Genomic DNA, 21,842 nt, shown 5'->3' with positions numbered 1-21,842 from the left:
CAGTAGCTTGTTTGCGAATTGCCGTTCATAGCCGCAGGGGTCCAATCTAATAGATATGTACTTATTAGACTATTTATCTAATTAAATATTTCAATCTGTCTTGGCTTTGCTGGGGGTTAATGAGACACATGATCTGTTCATAAACCAAGGGTACTTCGGCAACGCCTCATAAGAATCGCCTCCTTTTCCCCTTTTCATTCCAACCCACCTCCTCTTCATTAAGGGAGACTGTCAGCAAGATTGTAACGCTGTCAGGTTGTTTCGTTTACTATCCCAGAAACCAAGCTGCAGCAAGACATGAATAAACCCAATAACAAGTACAAAACACCCATCATCCTACCCAACTCCAAGCGGCACCTCATTGTATTGAGTGCGCTGTCTGTGCCTCGTGATGGCATAATTCCTATGATCAAGTGCCTGCCTTGTTCTTTTGTCTGTATGTTCAACTCGACGGAGGGCGTTCCGCGGCGAGGTTTGTCTCCTATTAACCAAGACATCCAAATCTATGTGTAATACAACGTATGAAGTAAGATTCTCTCAGTGCTTGCAAGCATGTGGGTGAGTCCGCTGCCGCTGTCAATCATCGATTAGCTGTTTACGCCTCATCGTTGTGGACGTGAACAGCCACCTCCGGGTTCTTGATGCCGGCAGATGGTACTCCAATGGCACTGCCGTTGGCACTTGGTAGCCCATCACTTTGTGGGCTATTTGTTTCATTGGTCAACATTGGAGTTGGTTCAGCCGAGTCAACTTCGATTTTGAGATTGATAGCCATATTGTCGACGACCAAGATCTTCTCCACCACTTGGCTCAAACTGTGTGATGGCTTTGGAAGGGGCGCATTCTTCTTCATCGTCTCAAGGTGCGTATGGATCTTTTGTGCCAGCTGCTGCTGCCCGAGACCTTTGGTGTTGTGAACTAGGCTTTCTACCTTGTGTCAGCCATCTTCACATGTATTAACAGAGTGACCACTTACTAATAACATAGTTTGCAAACTGGTCGTTGATCAGTTCAAACAAAGTGTCCTTCCCACTCGCACTGACAGTGCAAAGCTGTTCGCGGATTTGTGTTCGCTGTTCATCCGAGCCAAAGGCGATGCACTTCTCGACTACATTGGACGAAATCTTGTTCTTGGAGAAGTACAACAGTTTGTTGATGACCATCTCAACAATTCGATCCCTGTCACTGCCGGGTCGGTGCTCGATGATAGCCTGAACGACATAGTTGCCGAATTGGTTTGTGGCAAGCATCTCCATCGATGGGTAAAGCGGATCCAGGACCTTTCTAATGTCGTCCTCCTGGCACACCTCCAGGAGTCGTTGAATAACCCGGCATCCATGCGAATCCTGGCTGAGTTCCAAGGCGTGTTCTTCAGCAACCCCAACAAAGGAGGCGAGATGTGCTGAAGGGAGCTCTTGGACGAACTTCTGGATGACATGGTTTCCAGTCTCGTGCTTCATCAAATCAAGTAGATGGGGTTGGATCTCCTGGACAAGTTCGAGATTTTGCTTGACAAGGAAGTGCTCTATGGCCTGCTTAAATTAGAAGTCTGAAGATCAACAAGAAATGACAGTCCGTACCTTCTGGACCACACGGCAACCGTGTTTGTTCCGTGCTAGATCGTTGACGTGGCCTTTCATTTGCTGAAGAATGTGATATTTCTCTCCCTGCCCTGTATATTCGATCAAATTCTGCATTACGTAGTTGCCGAAAGAGCAGATCATCACGGTGCGAGCATCATCTGCTATCTCTAGCAAGATTCGAGTCTTCTCTTCATTGGTCGCAACGGCCAGCTTCGTTTGAAGCCACCTTGATGACTCCTGTTCTCCACTGGCATCGACCATGTGGCCATAAGCTTCACAAAGCTCCGGTTGAGGACCAGACCTCTTCGTTAACCGACCACAGAACTCTTTCACCCATTGGTTTTTGTAGATCTTGGGCCCAGGGCCACTGTTCTGGTTATGATAGGGGTATGGTGCTCCATACCCAGAATTGTTGTGCCCTAGCTGGTGGTAGCGCTGAGGGTACTGGTCAAGTCCGAGAGTATACGGAGCGTTGGGTTCAGAGAACATCGCCAGCTGGTGGCTATAATAGGGTATAGACTGCGCTGCCAGTTGGTTGACTTGGTTCGTCATGCGGAGCCCTTGATCCACCGGTCGAGCAGAATACACTTGATTCCAAATTTGCGGGTTCGCTCTGGTGTTGAGTACTTGGTCTGTGAGGTTCGAGAGGCGGTCGATGGAACCCCGGTGCATCGTGGAGGCTTGTGCATTCATCATTTCAGAACTCAGATCCAGGCTGTTGCCGTTGACACGTTGTCCGCTCGCGTCGTTGTTCCAGGGCTGGCAATTAGGGTCGAAAGCAAATGCACTGGACATGTTTCCCAGAAGGTTGAAGGATGTTGCATCCATACTCTGGCTGTTATTATGATTAAATGCTTTTTGATTGAGAGCCTGGTGGTTGCTGCCTTGGCTGATGTGGTTGGGGAATTGTTGCTGGGACTGTGTCGATTTGCTTGCAGTATGGGCAGCACGGTAGGAGGGTGAAGATTGAGATTGTCGCGAAGAGCTGGAGCGGTGGTCCTGTGTCCGGCCGAAGCCATTGAAAGGATCTGAATCGTAGCGAAATGCGTTGCCGTACACAGCAGTGCTCCTTTCTTTCGAAATGCCCATTTGGGAGAAGTGTCCCGCCAAGCTTTGGTCATTCCCTAGGTCGCTATTGGGGATGTGGTCTTGTGCCATCCTACTCGGCGATGTACTGGGCGATCGTGTTGCAAGAGAGGTTGTTCCCCAGAAGGCGGAGGTGGTGGGTACGTTGAAAGCATTGGATCCGCGTCGCTCGCCATTCTCTTTGATAACCGTGAGTATACGCACAACAGAATAGATTGGGTGGAAAGGACGATATTCACATACCATTTGCGAACAAGTTACGAGTGTGCAAAGTCTCCCATGCCGTGGCATTTGTGCTGTTGTTAGTCTGGGAATGCATGGGCTGCCGTTGCGATTGATCGAATGCTCCCGTGGCCATGGTGTTGGAATTGATAGGCCCGGCGGGTTGACGTCGCTATTGAGATAATAAATATATAAGCATGAATCGAGAAAAGAATAAATCGATTGGGTCTGGGTATGGAAGTTGATGTTGATGTTAAAAGAATGTGTGTTTAGTCCGGGCAGGGCTTGGTCGGTTTGGTATCGAATGCATGGGGTAGGTAGGTTAAGGCAAGGTAGACGAGACGAGACAAGACAGATTATGGGGGACCAATTTTTTGTGTTGCAGATGTTGCAAGGCACCTAATGGTAGGCAAGGCAAGGTCCAAGGTGCCAGCGGCAGCGAATCCCGACGTGCGCTAGCTATTCGTAGTTTGAATCTGACGCATTTGGGACAAGTCGAGACACACGAGCATCCATCTCTGACGTCGCACTCCCTGGAACGTGGGCCATGGGGGCAAGCACCTTAAAAAAAACAAGGGCCCTGAATGTTTGGGGGCAGACCAAGAAGAGTGTAGAGGGTTTGGTGGCCGAAGGTAAGGTAGCAATTAAAAAAAAATCAGTCAACTTACCGAGCCAGTCTGGTGGTTGGTCATTATGTCTCAATATAATGATAGCAACAGATATTCAAATATATACTGTTTGTTGCAGCTGTGGTTGTACTTATGCCCAGGCCGTATGAAGGCTGTTGATTGTTTGTGTGGAATATGTTTAGGAATGTTCCAGGATCCTAGAAGGCGAGGAATAGGTATGGAGGGTTGATTATGTAGACTAATGGGACCAGGGGCGACAATGGATGATCTTTGTAGGGGTCCACGAGTCCTTGGGTACGTGAAAGTGACAGCCGTGGCAATCGTAGGTAGATATGGATGGGTATTGATATGTGACGGTTCGTCTTGGATGTGACTGGGTATTGTTGTCGAGGTGAATATTTAACAAGAAAAAATAGACGGTCCAGAGATTTGATTGTTGAGAAAAACTCGAATGAAATATAGACAGGGTAGTGAGTGAGTAGATATAAATGAGATCCTTCCCGCTCCCGGATTAATTGTTTTTGTTGGTGATATTTGCGAGCATGTGGGCGAAAGGAAAAAAAGGTTTGACAAGAAAAAGGTAAATTAGAGTATTAAGAAAATGTGTTGGTCCAGGATTTGCTGAAGAAACCCAAGCTCAGGCCCAAGGTTAGACAGTGAGTAAGGTTCGTAGGCACCTATAGGTTGGAACTCAAGTTGGTTTGGACAAAGAAGATGTGGCAAGCGACAGCTCGAAGCAAGCGGGTGTAGAGCGGTTTTACATGAAATGCAGTCTCCCGTGAACCAGTGAAAGGAAACAAGGGCAAACTAAATCAATGTAAGGTTGCACGCCGGCGTCGGAATGTGCGGGCCCCAAACAGAATTAAACTGGTAGGACCTTTGGCCTTTTGGTGCTCCTATTCAGGGCTCCTAGCAAAGGGAGGGAGCAGAGAGGAGTTGCTTGTGCTGCCTGGCTGTCTTGTCGTGTCTTGCCTTGCTCTGCCTTGCCTTGCCTTTGCCTTGCGGGCAGAGGAATGATGTGCGTGTCTGGCTGGCTCTCCGCCTTTTTCGCTGTATCAGAAAGAGGGGAGGACGGATATGCTTAATGAGCGCTGTTGACAAGGGTCTTCCTTGGTGCAGGGAGGGAGGGATCGTATTGCTCGAGGTGGATCAGGGAGGTTGATGAAATCCAGAACCCCTCGATATGTAGTCGATTCAGGAGATAGAAATAGTTAGTTTGTCAAAAGAGGGGAAATCAAGGGCTCTTTATTGCTGCCGATTGACAGCCTAGGTATCTCCCTCCCAATCGTCGGCGCATGAAATTGTCACCACTCAGCCAACGACCCTCCTGTCCCATAACGCCATTTACTCTTTAGTCGGTGTATGTAGGTAAGTATCTTGTGTAAGCCAAATCATGATCGCACAGCTAAGACATCAAGTTCTCTGGCCTCCAGTAACCCACGCACTGATGCCTGCCTACCTATCAGTCTATCTATCACTCCGCCGACCATCTCACCGTTGTGACAGCCTCCTTTGTTCATTGTTGAACCAGAGGCCGGGCTGCAACCCACAGGGACTGCTCCAGAGTTTGGCTGGCTGTTTTCACATCTCCGTATTACCTCGCTGCATGGTACAATGAGGAGGCCTCGCATCTCCCGGTGGTCGCACGAACTGTGCTTTTGCACGCGAGTGACATCAAGATAGATCGTGACTTGCGACCCAGAGCTGAGATAGTTTGGTTGAAAGGAGGGGTCCAACAGCCAAAACTTTCCTTCATCCAATAAGTCCAGTATTCCAGTTGGTCAAATTTCTTGCTGGGCTTTTTCTTTCGTGCATCGACTGGCTAACAAGATGATCATATGAGGTTCTCGCAAAGGTTGCTATTTACCTTGATATCTTCAACTTTGGAGATTAATGTCCCATGGCTGAAAGCCTCACAAAGAAAGCCAAGACGGGCGCTCGGGCGGCCCCTGAGGGCTAGACCGAGATCGTCCTCCAACCCGTTATGCTAGCCCCAACATAGCTTAGCTCGCAAATCACCCGCATAATCAAATCCTAATCAGGGAGGAAGCTCTGAGAGTTTGACTTTGATGAGGCTTCTGTGTCAACAAGAGAGTTCATATTCGTAACTCCTTCTTGACTTGTGGCCTCTCATTTTTCGGCGCGTGTCACTCAAGCATGTGGGTTCACAAGTCATCTCAAGTTTCGACAACAACGTATCTTTTGTATGACGCATAGGCTCAGAAAGGGCCTGAGCATGCGTACCTAGGGTATGTGTTCTCAAGAAGGTAGATAGATACAAGTACATGAATAAGAACGATAGTTGGTTCTATCAAAATTTGTATCCAATAGTCATAGAGAAGAAGTGCCCTTTACATAATTTTCGGCTCAAATACCTTCAAAGGGAGTATCATACCCCAGTCTCCGTAAGTGGCCGTCTAACTAGGTCCGTTTTGCTATTACTCCTCTCAATCACGTCAAGTGACTGCTGATTGAAGCTCTGTGACTGTAAATATATTTCCAACCTTCACTCCTCTAAAGTTTCAGCATCACGTTACCTAATGGAATACACCGGTACTGTTCGAGCATTGCTGTTCCTCCCCCCAGTTATCCAGCTCCAGCACAATCGAGCAACCGCCTCGCCATACATATGAGCGTAGGTCTGGTCCCCGTGTCAAATGGGTCGATAGCTGAGGCCTTTGAACCCCTCATGCAAGGGGAAAATCCAGATACGAGACTTCAGTATTTTCGTATCCTGGCAACAAGCATCTTTATACACAGTTGATTTTATTCCGTGAACTTGCGAAAGTTCATCATGCATATGTAACTGATAATATTCCAAGATTTCCAGAATGAAACTTCCCGAGCTGGTAATAACACAGAAACTGCGCAAACTCCGCTTGGCAATGTTGATACCGCCCCTTAACTATACTAGATTGAGACTGTAAGTCTTTAGAGCTTCTTGTGGTCTCTAATGCTGTCTAGACCTTCTGGGATGGCTAGTTCGCCAATGGCACATGTTGTGTAGACCTTCATCAACTCCTCAACAGGCAAAAATTCCCAACACAAAACACACTAGCTCACAGACTGTCCCCTCTCAGTAGCTAAATGGGCTCATGTGGAATCTAGAAAAGACATTTTGTGCTATTCTTGGCCCGACCTCGTGAATCGTGACCAGTTCCTCTGTTTGTTGTGGTGCAGAAATGTTTCACCCTGTACTTAGAGGATCTTGATATTGCATTCCTTGAACCTGATAATAGCGGTTTGGAGTATGCTGCTCTTCCGACCCAGCAAGGATCCCTCTAGCATGAGGCTGTTGAAAACATAATGTTCACAGGCTTCGGGAAAAGTCGAGGTGTTCATGCGTCAAAGCGTTGTTGCCCTACAGAGACACATGTTCTGGTATCGCTGGACAACAGTGCGCTTGAAAGACATGACTTTAGAGCTTGTCCATGTATGACCCATGCTTGATCCTGGCAGCTGTATTGTAGCACGCAACTTTCTGTATCCTGGAGGACATTACTCTGTACATGTATGTGTTGTGCATGGTGGTGTTTGATGAAGGATTAATACAGGTGACTAATCAAGCGAGATAAACAAATGAATATTTACTTCCCTAGGTACCTTGGGTTGGCGGCACTTGGACGAAATAGAAAGACAAAGCCGAGGGAGCTACATCTCCGAAACTTTTGGAAGATCCAATCTTAAGAAAACTATAGTAAACATGCTAATAGTGTAGTTATAAGAGATGAGGCTATTTGATCGATTGACCGCGCGTCCTTATGATTGTGCCTGTGTTTGTTAAATGTCTTGTCGCAAGACTGCGAATGAACTACATAGTAGAACAAGTCTGCGTCTTTACGTGAGGGATATACGCAGCATGTCACGCAACCGTTTTCTGTGACAGTTTCCCCTTGGCGAACAAACATCCGGTATGGTGCGCTGAAGACATTGAGAGACACCAGGGTATAATTCTATCCACCAGCTTGACAGGACACTCGAGTGTTCCGTACTCCGTACGGGGTAAAGTCAATGCCATTGCAACTATTCAGTCCAAGCTCAGGGTAAGTGACGAGTGCACGAGAAGGAGAAAGGAGAGCTATATGTCTCCTGATCAAATCAGGTATCGTTGCTTAAAAGCACGGATACCGGTGCCACTTCAGAGGACCTACCAAAATGAAGGCGGACAGGCGGCCAGAAGAAACGAAATGCAAGGAACAATCGATTGCGTGCCCGACCGTTTCCCCCGAGCATGGATATGGCTTGCAACTGGATGCAGAGCTCGGCCGATTGCCTTTTGCGATCGTCCTACTGTAAATAGCAGCATGAACGCGTGTGCTGTGTTGCTTATACATGCCCGTATCCATTGAAGGAAGACTACGAAAGAAGAGTGGCTATGCGTGCGTTGTTCCAACAGACTCATCACGCGCATTCGGCTGAGGCGCCTCGCTCCATCATTGCAAGCGTCGTGGCACTGGGTTAGCTTAGGATTGGGGGCTTGGGCTTGTCCCTTTTGTGTGTGATAACCGTTCGTACCTTGCATTGGCGTCCAAAACGATGGATCCATCGCTTGCCACACTCGCGTGAAATTCTAGGCTCCTTTCAGCATCGTTTAGATGAGCACAAAGAGTCCAGTCCAATCCAGCAGCAGGAGAGGCATTCGGCTCCTTGCTTCTCTTTATCGATAAGGTCATCAGTCAGAGACGGTTCTTTGTTGTCGTCTGCCCTTCATCGAGAAAAAGAACTTCCAGTCCTGGCTTGGCAGGGGGAGGAAAACGGCCTCGACCAATGAACCGGGCGGTTACAGGGAACATGTGGGTGTCGAGTACAGCGAATCCCAGCGAGTATCCAGTCACTAGAAAAGCCAAGTCGAAGAATTTCAAGGGCCCGCTGGTCATGGTCAGCATCGCCGAGGAGCAAGAGGATGAACCTGGAGCCAACAGGTCACATCTCCTGTCGAAGAAGCCGAATTAAATGATGGGAGCGGGACCTTAGCAGAGTTCTTATTGGATGGACTAGCCAACCAAACTGCGGTGACCGCACGTCCTTTGAAAGGAAGGTGGCCCAGCACACCACTATAGGTGGTTTAGCGGCCAATTGTAGTGACTGTGCCCCTGAGAGGACCAGGAAAACAGTGGTCCCTAGTGGCTGTCTAGCCCCTCAGAGCGCCTAGCGGCTCCCACCATGGACAGCACCTGGGCCCAAGTCTCATTTCCGGGGCAGGGGCCCCTGTCGTGACCAAGTGTAGCTCAGGACAGGCTCCGAGCCAAAAACCCTCTCCCTCTGCTGTTGTGGTTGTTTCTTTCCCTTTCCCAACCCAATCCTCGCGGGCCAAGTTTGTGAATATCGTCGACGGCATCGTTTTTTCGCTCCCAGTACATCTTGTTCTCAATCGCTTTTTGGATCTTCAGCTTCACTCTTTCAGCTGATTTCCGTCCGGTCTTTCCAACCCCCCTCTCTCCCTTCGTTCTACCCACTATCTTAGGCCCATCACCAACCACCTCGGTTTTCGGTACTCGCCAGGCATTCATTGACGAACTATTGGCGATATCTTCTCCCTGGCGTACGTTATCCTGTCCCATCTGACCCTCCACCTGCCACCTTTATTTAATCGAGTCGTCTGTTTGGGTTGTCATTGTGCAACACGTCATGGCATGCATTGAATTGGTGGGATCGCCATGGCTTCGAATTGGCCAATCCTCCGACACAAGTCTACTTTGGAGTCTAGATAGGCTTTCCCGGCCTTGATGCGGAATGGAAGTTGGCTGCAAATATTGGAGGCTGCGTTGCAGATGACTAGGCACTTGACAACCGCCACAGACAGGCTTGATCGCTCTCGCCGGGTGGCATTTCGGTCATGACCATGAGATGATGGCTTGCTAACATGATGATGAATAGACGCTGCTGGCTTTACATTCGTTCTCTCTACTCGGAGCACCCATCGTTACTGCGAACTCAAAATCCGTTGCTACACCTACGTAACATTCAACCACAAACTCTATTCACGATGCCTTCTATTTTGAACCTCGTTACCCGATCTGACATGCCTGCCGATTCTGATGGCTCAAACGACAACATGATCAACCTCATGCTTGGCCTCCTCGGCCTTGTCTTCCTCGGCCTCATTCTGGTCGCCATCCTTTTCCTGTTCCGCCGCGCTCGCCGTCAGAAGCAGCAAACCATCCAGTCCGAGGAGGATGGTCTGCCTTCTTACTACGACAGCAATAGCAAGCGATTCACCAACCACCGCGGCCTTACCATCGAGACAACACATAACGGCCGCTCCAGCGTCTTCGTCGTCAACCAGGACGGCCGTCCTATGCTTGCCAACCCCAACTCTCCTCCTTACTCCCCCGATAACGTTCCCGAGATTCACATCACCTTCCCCGATGAGAAGGACGAGCAAGGCCGACAGCAGAGCGGTCGTGTGCTTGTCGTCCGCGTTGGTGATAACTCGACCGTCGGTCTGGAGCCCATGAACGAGGAGCAACTGCCCGCCTACGAGAAGGAGGCCAAGGGTCAGTTCTACTCTATCGACATGGACCAAATTGGCGGCCTCAAGGAGAAGGACCGTACTCAATTCCAATAAAGAGATGCCTCTCCTTGACGCTTCCCTTTCCTTTCGTTCGTCGCCGGCGATGCATCTTGAGCCGTCTGGACGACCTTGTCACGACAAAGCTTTGAATACGATTCTTCATTTTGGGACTTTTCTTCCCACCACCAAAAATTAGCGAACTAACCCGCCTACCATGGCTCGACCTTGCCATTGCAACCGGAGAGTCAACGGCACTATTCATGACCCGTTACTATATATATATACCCGTTTACGCTGCGGTCTAATTTTCGCATTGCTACCCATCAAGTGGTCGCCCCTCCCCCATCATACTTTTGCATATAGACCCCTCACCTTTCCCGTCAACCGACTTGAACAGTCAAAAACAAACTGCCATGGTCCAAGGTCCTTGGAAAGAGAGGGTTTAATGAATGGATTAAAAACATGAGGCGGAGAGGGGTGGCAGTGACGCACCCCGTGGACAGGCCTTGGATCACTCTGGCAGTTGATGGGTAACATGGGCCGAAGCAAAACACTTTTACTTTGAGTAAAACAATTTCCTATTTTCCATGGGGTTGAGTCTTGGGATACGACACGGAGCACTTTGGAGTAGCAACTAACTATCTATCTGTAGTCGATAGTGTATAATTTCTTATCCTAACAATTTTGAGTGACTATAGTGACCCACGAACAAGTCTTTGTGATGTTTTGTTGACTGGCTCAGAGGCTGGCTGAAGGGAGGTTGACGAGGCATGACCGGATCGTAATCCTGTAGGTCGGCATTCCTTTGATTACCTCTTGCATCGAATGTCTTGGTACGTAGAGCTTCTGATTGGCCATCCATCTCGCCGGCTTACACCACCCCTTGACGTTGAGTTGAACGGCTGCTGTATCAGAGAACACTGGGCTAATGATTTAGTAAAGATAGCTCCCAAGACTCAACTATCGTTGGTTCAGTCTGGGTCGAAGCGAGTGTCAGGATTTCTTTACAGTGTTGATCCGGGATCACCGTACAGCATCACGATTGGAGACCTCTCTCAATTGGAGACAAAGAAGCATGCTATTGATTGACAATGTTCAATTATCTTGCAGGATTCTCTCGGGACACTCATACTTGATCCATTCTGGTACTCCTCCATGCTTTGCTATGCCAACTGAAATCAAAACTGAAACCCTAGGGATGTACATCAAGAAGCGAAGAGTTGAGGAACAAGTTGCAGCTTCAAGTGAAGAGCAACATCTTATCAAGTTTATTCCCTATTTGCCCGTCTCCATGGCAGTCGAGTAAACAGTCAAGGTCGATGCGTCAGCGGGACACATCACCATAGGACAAATGCACGAGTTATCCTCGCCTTCGGCACGCACGGTACAGACGATGGCATTCTTCGACGGGTCGCAGCAACAGCAAGGAGGTCCAGCAGGGGTAGGTGTCTTTTCCTCGCGCTTAACGGGAGCGGCCGTGGTGGTAGTTGCAGGAGAAGTAGAAGAGGTAGCCCAGATGGTAGGGGCACCGGCGGGACACACGACGGCGGCACAGAAGCAGTCTTCGGGCTTGACGTCTTTCTTACAGACTGTGGCGGGCTTGGAGATATCGCAGCAGCAGCATGTGCCGTCGGCCTTGTCGTAGGCTGGCGCAGCGAGGGCGACGCCCAGGAGAGCTGCGACGGCGAAGAAACGCATGTTGAGTTGTTGTTCTTGGTTTTGATAGGAGTAGATGGATCTTGCGTAGGAGTTGTAGGTAGGTCAGAGGAAGAGGATATATGTTGAGGCTGTAAGTGAACAAGTGTGCTTGTTGGTGAATCACTTGGAAGAAAAGAAGAGGAAATAGAGGCACTGAACAGGAGGACAAAGCAGGACACAAGGCATAAATAGAGACCTAAATAAGGCAAGGCAAAGCATTGAACTGAATTGCACGAGGAATAAGGGATCAGGCTCCTTAAAATATACTTTTGACAGCAACGGAACAGACCAGACAGAACAAACAAAAAATGGGTAAGCGTCGCCGGCTGATGAAACGGCCCCCGTCCCTTCCTCTTCTTTTTCCCTGGCCGAAGATCAATCAAGGATCTATTTACTGCCATTTGCCGTTATTTTATGTACCTACCTTATCTTATGTGCATGTATGTGTGACAATCACAATTAACCTTCTGATCCTCCCCGAATCCTTCACCCACAGAATCAGCCTCAAACCAGATTAAAAGAGGAGTACCTAAGTTATACGCCCAAAATCCTGTAAGACCTAGGGAACTTACGAGAAACTAACTACCTACTGAGGTACTCGGCCATGACTTCATCTACATGAGACTCTCCGGCGCATCCTGACTTTGGTGCTCTAATTCTTCCTCTTGGTGTATTTTCTCTTCTTGTGCATGCAAGTGCCGTCATTCATTTCCCGACGTGTTTCAGGACCTGGACTGACATCAAAGCCTCGCGTTTGACAAAGCCAAAGCGGGAAAAACGTGTCGATTTAGGCTGTTTCTGGAGTCGGTAAGTATATTTAACTTTGAAAGGCCGTTTGATCGATGAATTATTATGTATACATGTTGCGCTGACTTGAACTGAAAGGGTAGGCTCTATCTTACATGCTAAATACCATCATATATATGCTAAATGTTATGAATCCTCAGATGCAACACTATTCACATAATAATCACTTTATATGCTAAATGAGTTATATGCTAAATACTATATATGCTAAATGCAAGACCAATATCGTTCCAACTCATCCGCATGCAACAAACACTATCATGCATCATAACCACGTTATATCCATGAAACAACAAACACCACCCGCAAACAATAATGCGTTCATCTATCATAAACTAGTTCGCTCTTCTTAATCACAAATCTAACAAAGTGACGTTTGTCCTCTCACAGCCTCACAGTGATCGACACAGCACGGCCGTCCTTGGCTATATCCTGCGACAGAGATCGCTGCTTCAGCTCTCGGGGTCAGCACGGGACTCGCTACAGGGATCGACTTTATTGTTGGAATGGGGGCGACGACGTATCGGAGAATACTTGTGCTACATTGTTTCTTTGATCGTGGAGTGCATGTGTCTTTGCATTAGGTACTTTGTGCGCAATCTGTGTCTAGCTGGCCGGTCATTTTCGGATATCATCACAATGCTTCGAATTGATTGAGTAACATGTCTCGTATACAATACAAACTGTGACATCAGACGTGATGTATGCGAGAGTCAAGATGGTCTTGGAAGATTGTTCAGCACTTTTTGATGTTGTTCTTATTGATAGTACTCGAGAATTCATAATCCCTGCTATCTCATCTCAAAAAACCGAGCCACCTTTTTGCCTATGTCATTCATAATCCGTCATTGATTGACTATAAGATTGTCAATCAGTAGCTGACAAAAGAAGAAAAACGAAAAAGAAATCCCAACTGAAGGTCCATTGCGTTGCATCTGTCCTTACATTTCACCAACTAAACAATATGCCCTTCCCAGCCGCTATTGTGGGAGGCTCAATTCAGAGCGTCCCAGAACCAAACGGTTCAAACTTCATTTCAACATTGAGACCGCGTGAACATAACATTCCGCATTGCTTTGATGCAGAGAAAAATGATAGACGATAATAGTACACGTACAGCCAAACCAGCAGCTGACTCAAGGACTGACCTAAGCGCCAGGCATGCGAAGGATAGGGTACAGAGAGGATCCCTCACGAGGAGTACCCAGTTCTCTGGGAGGAGCTTGAGGGCTCTTTGGGTCAACATCCATAGCGTCGGAGTGGCTAGATCGTGGGGACTCATTGTCTTCCACGAACTCCTTACGCTCCAAACGTCCCCGGACATACTCGCGAAGAGTCTCAATCACTCGCATGTTCTCGAGCCAGCGGTCATACTGCTCCTCACGCTCACGGGTAGCATCACTGACATCGGACTCCGAAGAGGGAGAGCCCACAGACAGAGCAGACTCGCTAGCCTTGGGAGTAGAAGCACCACTGGTGTCCTCATGAGGCAGAGGCAGAGGACCAGCACGAGCTCGCTGGAGCATACCGCCGGAGTAGCGGCGACGCTCGCTGCCGTCAAAGCTAGGACCAAGAGTGGTTGTGGCAGAGTGGCCGAAGCCCTGGCTAACAGCAGGGAGGCTTGTGGGGAGAGTGGGGTACATGACTGAGGCAGTCGAGCCGTGGCGGGACTGGGGAGACATGGCAGAGGATGATGGGCTTGGTGAGTGACCAGATGTGTATGACATGGAGCTGGAGGGCGGTGTAACGGCAGGAGTGCCGGTAGATGATATGGCCGTCAGAGGCGAGGCCATGCTAGCGGCAGACACAGGCTGGTAGCCGTCAGCTCCGACATGCATGCCGGTAGGAGACCTGTGAGAGGTAGGAGGTGAAGGAGTGTTGCGGTAACCGTTGAAGCCGTTTTCAGCGTGGTGAATGTGGACACCAGCAGTAGCGTGGTTGGCATTCTCGTAGATAGTGTCTTGCATCTGGCCAAGAATGGTGTCGATGTGAATGAGATCCTTCTGGGTTCGTGCGCTGGGCATGGGGAGGTAGTATTGCTGAGCCAAGGGGTTTTGGCTGGGAGTAGGACCAGCGTGGACCGGAGCGGGAGCAGGCTGAGGCATGTACTGCTCGGTAGCAGTCATAGGACCGTTGGGAACGGAGAGGTTGCCATGGAGGGGCATCAAGGAACGGCCAATCTGGGCATAAGACGAAGGATCGATCTGTCGACGCTTGGCGCTTCCGAAGAAATCGTCAACCATGTCGTAGGTGCGCTTTCGGTCATAACCGCCGGCAGCAGCGCTGTATCCAAGGTGCTCGGTACGGGCATTGTTGATGGGAGGCTGGTTGAAGTAGAGACCATAGTTGGTAGAGGGCTGGGGAGCATAGTAACCGCCACTAGGATGGCCTGCCTGATGAGCAAAGGCAGCTGCGTTAGTTCGCATCTGACCAGTGTGATCATAATAGCTAGAGGGGCCTGGAGGCGGATTAGCCTCGAGGGAAGGAAAACCGGAGGACCACAGCCGTGGACTAGAGTCGAGATGAGACATACCCTTTGGAGGCTGTGGCCTGTAGTTGAGTCCACCTTGAGGATCCTGGGATGGGCGAACAAGTACAGAGTCATCGGCATGGGTCTGGTTTGCATGTGAGCTAACTCTTGGACATGGGTTGTGGTTGTGATTCTTACCTTGACATGCTTCTTCAAGTCCTGAGGACGCTTGAAAGACTTGCCGCAGAACTCACATTTGTGAGGCTTGAGAGGAACATGGACACGGATGTGCGAGGTGATGTGGTCTCGCTTGACCGTGGTAGTTCGGCAAGAGTTCCACTGGCAAGTCAAGTTGAGGTTGTTTGTGCTCTTGCGACCAACATGGCGCTCACAAATATGCTCCTGTAAGAGGTCAGTTTTTGTTGCTCGTTGGTGATGTTTCAGTATCTTACGTAGAGAGCCTCGGGAGCAGGGAACTTTTGGTTGCAAGCATTCCATCGGCAGATAAGGTTATCGTCGCTTGATGTTGAGGGAGCAGTGCTGCTCTGGGATGTATTAGATGTGGCGCTAGGGGCAGGCGTCACAGACTTTGAGTCATTGGCGCTGCCAGAAGATGAATCTCCTGATGATGAGCCCTGCTGTTGTTGTTGAAGCTGAGGCTTCTGCTCTGGAGCCGGAGGAGACATGACGGGAATAGAAGAGAAATGCAATAATGGGATATCTGATCAAGCCCGCTCTCAGTGGCGATGCTGTATAAACTGACTGACTGACTGACTGACTGACTGACTGACTGAGACTAGTCAGAGTGTAGAGGGTCTTGCTTTAGTTCAACAAGGGTACGATGGGCGTCTCTCAGGTTAAATTCAATCAAAACCTGTCGACAGGAAAGAAGTTGGAGATTGATTGATAGATTGATAGACGGGTGATTACAGATGAATGAGATGTTCAAAAGAGAGTTCGTTCTTGATAAATGAGTGACGGGGGGGAGTGAGCTCCCTTTACATTCACCCAAAACTCTTGGGCAAGAGGATGAAGACGGCGGGATTCTTGGCGACTCTTGGCAAAGGTCTTGGCAAGGACCAGAGGTACTGACAACTGACGGGTACACGGTCGGCCATACCGGTGCGATAGCGGTGGAGAGTAGCTCTTGGCGTGAGCTACACCCAGTTTGATGGCAGACTGAGGATGCCAAGAGCGCCAAGGCTTGGCATTCTGGGCACTGCCCCTCATGTGCGTCGTTCTATTGGTCTTGTTGATATTGGCCTCACACAAAGCTGGCCACCTACTGCGTCAAGCGTTTTGTCGTTCCGTCACCTGAGCCATTGGGATTTCGGCCCTGACCTGACACCCTTTTCACTCTCACTCACCTTGTGCTCTTCACCTCACTCAGGGCGTCTTTCGGCGGGGGCCAGATCCGAACGACAAGAGACAAATGTTGTACGAGAATTGAAAATGCTGGGGTTGCACGAATATGTACATACGCTGCATGCGGAGTTAAGCAGGGGACAAGCAGTCAGTGAGTGAGTGATTGGGTTCATAAGCCGGTAAAAATTATAAATGGAGAGTTCCGGGTCTATCGGGGAACTGTTATCCCCCGTAGTCTACTCCGTAACGTTAATATCAGCTAAATTTGACAAAATCTGCCGGAAGAGTAGTTAGTAGGTTCAGGCTCTGTTATTCCCAGGGCAGGTTACGGTATCGGATAGTGGGAAATTGACCTCTTCCGATAGATGAGTCAAAAGCACCAGACAAAGCACGCAACTTTGTTGATAATACATGATGACTGCTAACAATAGGGAGCGAGGCGTTCAGAACATACCAGACTCTAGCAAATACATAACTTGATCCGATCAACAACTAACCTGACTCAGTGAACCCTTCTCTCTCTCACCCGGTATCCGTAGGTACAGTTCCTATGTAGGTAACCTCATGTCATCAGCCAAGCCAGACTCCCACACAACCAAGCTTTCCGCCCATCTGCTCTGCCCAAGCACCAAGGCCAGCGTCTAGCTAGCCTCTCCCATTCACTCTTGGACTTGTTTGTCCTTATTTTCTTCGCCGAGACATTTAGCCAAGACAATATTCTCCATTTCGTGTCAAGGTTGGCCCCAGACTGCCAAGGTCCACTTGGCATCTCCTTGCCAAGACAAGTAGGTAGTCTTGGTCCTTCTCCTCTCCTCTTTTCATGTAGGCACGCCAAGAAATGTAGAGCCAAGCACACGTTTTCCCCTTGTTAACTTAGTACTAAGGTTAGAAGTGATTATGCTTCTTTTCACTGCCGTTTATACTGCCTGCCTTTCTGGGCCCAGATTGCGTCGATCGCACTAAATTTTGATATGTACAGCATGATGCTTCGGTTAAGAATAAGGAGGGCATGTTCTCTGCATGTGTGGTGGCCAATAAGTTACCTACTGTGTAAGACTGGCTGTTCAAAACCAACTCCGATTCATCAAATCATACTATGTAGCAACGTGTTATCATGTTTTACCTGGGCATCTGACCGGTTTGCGGGTCGGGTCGCATAGTCAATGCTTCCCCATATTGATTCTCCATATCGATATGCATTTTCAACAAGATATCACGTCTCAGCCCATCCGAAATCTCTTAATCTGTCCAGTTGCAGCACAGTATAGTAACATAGTAAACAACGGGTTTGATAACGCTCAGCAGTATCTCCATTATTTGCCGTCGAAATAGCCTGTTCCTCTAAGCTCGCCTAGGAAAATGAGAACGCCGAGGATCTAAAACCATCGTTGCCGCAATGGGGGATCGGAGATGAAGATGCGTCCGTGAAATGCCCAGAGAAATATGATGCAGCCTCGTAGACTTGCAGGTTTTGCCCTTCGTTCATCGTCATCCAGTCAAGTCAATATCGTTCAATCTTCCAAGCGCTCTCACATAGGCACCTAGTCCTCTCCACCGAGTATCAAGATTACATCAACAGTCATTCAACAAATCCCGCACTGAAGATTGTATATTCTCCTCTGTCCTCCGCAGGGACACTCTCCTCCTCCCCGAACCATTACCCCAGACCAAGCACCACTATCAGGCCAAGCAAAAGCCAAGAGAGTGCCCAGAGAATGCCCAGAACTTGAGCATCACACTCCTTTTGATGCCAAGGTCTTGGTGATGACGACAAACGGTGGCAGTGCAGGCCAAGAAATGTCCGAGGTCTTCTCGTTCTTGTCTTGTGAACATAAGCCTGCTCAAGCTTTGTAGCCAAGATCAGAAGTGCTTTGATAATCACCTCATCGCATGTCAAAGCCAAGATGCCAGCGGCAGGATAGGGTAAGGTGATCGTCTATACTACTATCGCCGGCTATTAACGCTTGTTGTTTTCTTGGCGTGACGATACTGCTTTGTGATTGAGGGAAAGAGTCCGACTGGTGAGTAGCCTTGGTGTTGTTTGGTACAAAGGCTGATATCAACTCCACCAAGTTAATAAATCATATTAGCTCATAATATTTCAACTTTATACACTGAATACACACTAGGTACATAACATGCGTAGCAACGAATGCAAGAGGCCTCCGGGTCGAATTGTTTATATCGTGATGCGAACGATGAAATTGTTTAGGGTAAGCAACAGCAATGTCGACTGTATTGAACCACTGTCTCGTTATTCATGGCATCGGCATAGATCAATGTGTTGTTTCCTCTACTGGTGTGTGTCTGACAGGCTTGAGCAGTAGTCGACTCCGTTGTCATTGTGCTTGAAGAATGAAGGATCTGTGTTGTACTCTTTAAACCCATACACTACTGATCTGAAGTAAACACCACTTACATGAGTTACTATTCATCATACTCACGCTTCGCCTTACCCACTCATGGCAGATTAGCAAGAGAAAAGTTCAAGAGCACAGTAAAGACATGTTCCGGCTTGCTGCTTCATCGTGAATCGACACACCACACAGATGAAAAGATGATTACAATATCAGTATTGTGATTACGAAACATACTCAAAAACATGACCATCCACGTGACTGCCGATTACCGCTGTCTCCATCGATCGAATGACTTCACCTCTCTCCGCCGCAAAACTCTTTCATTATAGTTGCCTTCAACCTTTCCAGTATGAATCATTGTTGACAAACAAACTGGCCGAACACGGGTTTGTTATCTAGAAACTCTGATCTCGCCATTCTGTGATGGAATTATCACATGCTTTGTTTCTTCTATTTCTCAACACCACAATACAATTCCCAACCAAATTCGAGATTGACGCCATATTCCCCATCGGCCTTGACCGACCAACCCCCTCATCTTCATAAAGTCAACGTCAACATTCACACGTGCGATGCTACAGACACTCCATGTGGAAAGGAAAGATCAGAACTTCCATTGGTAAGCTCAAGAGGCTTTGGATACTAACGATCAGGAAGCTATCTAATCCATCGCTCCAATATGATTTTACTCCTTTTTTCAGTCTTTGTGCCCTCGGCAAACAAAAGACGCGAGGGCGAGCGTGTAGCGTTCGAGCCCAACTGGTTCCAGCCATGATATCATATCCCTATATGTTGTGTTAAGGGTTCATCCAGTTATGTCCCTTTTCCCCTCCTCTATCTGTTATTGATGATGATGCGTTCCCCGCATCAAATGCCCATAAAAGTTGATTAAACAAAGATTCGAGAAAGTTGCAAAACGAGGCCCAAAAACCAGGCTGCAACTGCCCACAAATGGTATAAAATAATCGTCGTCATAATCCTCCACACAATGTTGAAGTGGTAGGATCTGGTAATGATGCAAAGCCAAACTTGGGTGACCGGGTATTGTAAAACAAATACCCCAAGGAGACGACTCAACATCGGAGACCAGCCCTTCCCGTCAAGGGTGTTGTCGTGTCGCTCAGAAGCCAAAGCTCCCGGCATAAGTATGCGCCTCGGGGCTAGAATGGAACAGCCCCCATGGAGCGACAGGAATATCAAGTGACGGAAGCAATGCCCCGACAACTTGTGTCCCCTCAATAATAAGAAATAAGACCCGGGTATTAGAACATTCCATCTCTGGGCACCGAAAAGTTTCGGGAGGCACCCAAGTATTGGAACATTACCCGCATGCTGACCTTCCACAGCCGACGATGATTCACCTGTCGTGTAAACAGATGCCGCCGAGTACCAAGACGCCAAAAACCGAGCCCATATTAAGAAAGAGAAAAGCCCGAACAAAAAACGCTAAGAGAACCGTGTCATCGTGATAATAATAACGATCCAGAGGTCGCCGCCTCGGTCATTAGTGTGGGCCGACACGGCCTCTCCTTAAGCCAACCAGCCCCTGCCCCGAATCGACCGCCTTCAGAGATACCGAAAGCCCAAAAAACGCCGTGCATGCAGAGAGGTATTATACAGAACCGAGCTGCAGGAGGGCCTCGACGGCCTCCCGCTCCTGTGCGTCAGAGGTGCCCGCCAACGCCGAGAAGTCGATGTTGAGTGTTTGAGGTGGGCGAGCCATGCCGGAGCTGGCAGAGAACGAACGAAGTCCACCTGTTGCATATGCAGAAGAGGATCGGAAGCCATGGTCCGTCTGAGCTGCCGCCTGGTTAGGATAAGACTCGGCTCGAAGAGCAGCAGCCCCCATGGTAGCCCAATCCTCATCATCCGTCGCATCCTCAGGATCATCGTTCATAACGACATCATCATCCGGAGCCTCGGAGCACGAAGCGGATCCAGATCCATCCATGGACATCTTGTCGGCCTCATGCTCCATCATGTAAATGTCGTTATCATCATGAGAATACTGCACCGAGTCCCCGTTGCTTGATGCAATGCTAAGTCTGGGCCGGTCCTGACCCCTACCGCCGATGTTGCCGATGGGGATGCCGGCGCCGTAGGATGAGGGAGGAGTTCCTTGTCGGTGTCGAGAAGGCTGTCCTCGCTTACGAGCATCCCATCGGCCCCATCCCACCTTTTCAAATTCCACCTCTCCATCCAGTCCGCCTCCTTCTCCTCCTCGTCCCTCCAAAGCTCCCACGACTAGTCTCCGCGCCTTTGTTGGGGGGATTCCAGAGAATCCGGGTACCGAAGTGGTCAGGTATCCCATGATGTGTCTGATAGCCAAGGGACCATGGTTGAGCAGGATCTCTGGCAGGTGGTATTTGGCGAGGAGGGAGCCAGTGATAGCGCCCGAAGCCTCGAGGCCAGGCGAGATCGAACGTTGTCGATCCGACGGCTCGTGAAGGTCCAGGTCTGAGTCAATAGGCTCAAGCTTGGCCTTCTGGAGCTGCGCCTTGAGGCCATGAGGCGGCAGGTTGGGAGAGATGGAGTTGGGGGGAGTAGGAAGGGGTTGTTGAGATCGTGTCACAGTCGCAGGGACACTCCGAGCCGCTACAGCAGTTAAGTTGTCTCGGCTCAAGGAGGCCTGGGAGATATCACGAGCAGCCGCTGCCATGGTAGCCATGTTTACCGAGTTTCGGTCTTGTTTGTATGCGCTTCCGAACGAGCAAGTCTGAAAATGGGAAACTTTGGTCAGCGATTTTGATCTTGAGAAAGAGATAAAATTTGCGACGCGATCTCTGTGAAGAGAAGGAGAACCAGGTACTGCTGCCCTATGGGAGCGGTAAAGAGTTGCGGTCATGAGAAATGGAGCCCGGCTCGCTCTCGAGTCACCGCGGTCGGGTCGGTGCACTGCGTCAGACTAAGGTGAACAAGGTACGTACCTATTCAGAAGCTTGGTGTAAGGGGAGCTTGCAAGACGTTGTTGCTGAATGGCTGGTATATGGCTAAGTAGGGCAGAGCTGGCGCGATAATCTGGACTGTGACAAGAGACTCTTGTACGAATCTTGTGGTTCTTTTGGTAGTGTTGTTGTGTTTGATGAAAAGAACATCCAGGGAAGGGGA

General features: G+C 49.0%; 5 protein-coding genes across 5 annotated transcripts; 1 reads left to right on the top strand and 4 right to left on the bottom strand.

The window, feature by feature from the left end:
* Positions 1–595: 595 nt before the first annotated feature.
* On the bottom strand, positions 596–3,027 carry FPRO_05048 (uncharacterized protein; the record flags this gene model as incomplete). The annotated part of the gene is made up of 4 exons (XM_031230623.1): positions 596–927; positions 977–1,532; positions 1,581–2,848; positions 2,913–3,027. 4 exons carry the CDS (start codon positions 3,025–3,027, stop codon positions 596–598), a joined length of 2,271 nt encoding a protein of 756 aa, XP_031080741.1.
* A 6,479-nt stretch (positions 3,028–9,506) lies between these two features.
* Positions 9,507–10,088, top strand: FPRO_05047 (uncharacterized protein; the record flags this gene model as incomplete). The annotated part of the gene is made up of 1 exon (XM_031230622.1): positions 9,507–10,088. One exon carries the CDS (start codon positions 9,507–9,509, stop codon positions 10,086–10,088), a length of 582 nt encoding a protein of 193 aa, XP_031080740.1.
* Positions 10,089–11,309: 1,221 nt separating this feature from the next.
* Positions 11,310–11,732, bottom strand: FPRO_05046 (uncharacterized protein; the record flags this gene model as incomplete). The annotated part of the gene is made up of 1 exon (XM_031230621.1): positions 11,310–11,732. The coding sequence occupies one exon, from the start codon at positions 11,730–11,732 to the stop codon at positions 11,310–11,312; it is 423 nt and encodes a 140-aa protein (XP_031080739.1).
* Positions 11,733–13,687: 1,955 nt separating this feature from the next.
* Positions 13,688–15,695, bottom strand: FPRO_05045 (pH-response transcription factor pacC/RIM101; the record flags this gene model as incomplete). The annotated part of the gene is made up of 4 exons (XM_031230620.1): positions 13,688–14,997; positions 15,073–15,154; positions 15,208–15,411; positions 15,462–15,695. 4 exons carry the CDS (start codon positions 15,693–15,695, stop codon positions 13,688–13,690), a joined length of 1,830 nt encoding a protein of 609 aa, XP_031080738.1.
* Positions 15,696–20,346: 4,651 nt separating this feature from the next.
* FPRO_05044 (uncharacterized protein) lies at positions 20,347–21,402 on the bottom strand (the record flags this gene model as incomplete). The annotated part of the gene is made up of 1 exon (XM_031230619.1): positions 20,347–21,402. One exon carries the CDS (start codon positions 21,400–21,402, stop codon positions 20,347–20,349), a length of 1,056 nt encoding a protein of 351 aa, XP_031080737.1.
* Between the last annotated feature and the right edge of the window lie 440 nt (positions 21,403–21,842).

This window comes from Fusarium proliferatum, assembly GCF_900067095.1.
Source record: "Fusarium proliferatum ET1 genome assembly, contig: FPRO_scaffold004, whole genome shotgun sequence".
Taxonomy (NCBI): Eukaryota; Fungi; Ascomycota; class Sordariomycetes; order Hypocreales; family Nectriaceae; genus Fusarium; species Fusarium proliferatum.
The sequence above is the reverse complement of the archived record's forward strand: the minus strand, read 5'-3'. Positions and strand labels throughout refer to the sequence as shown.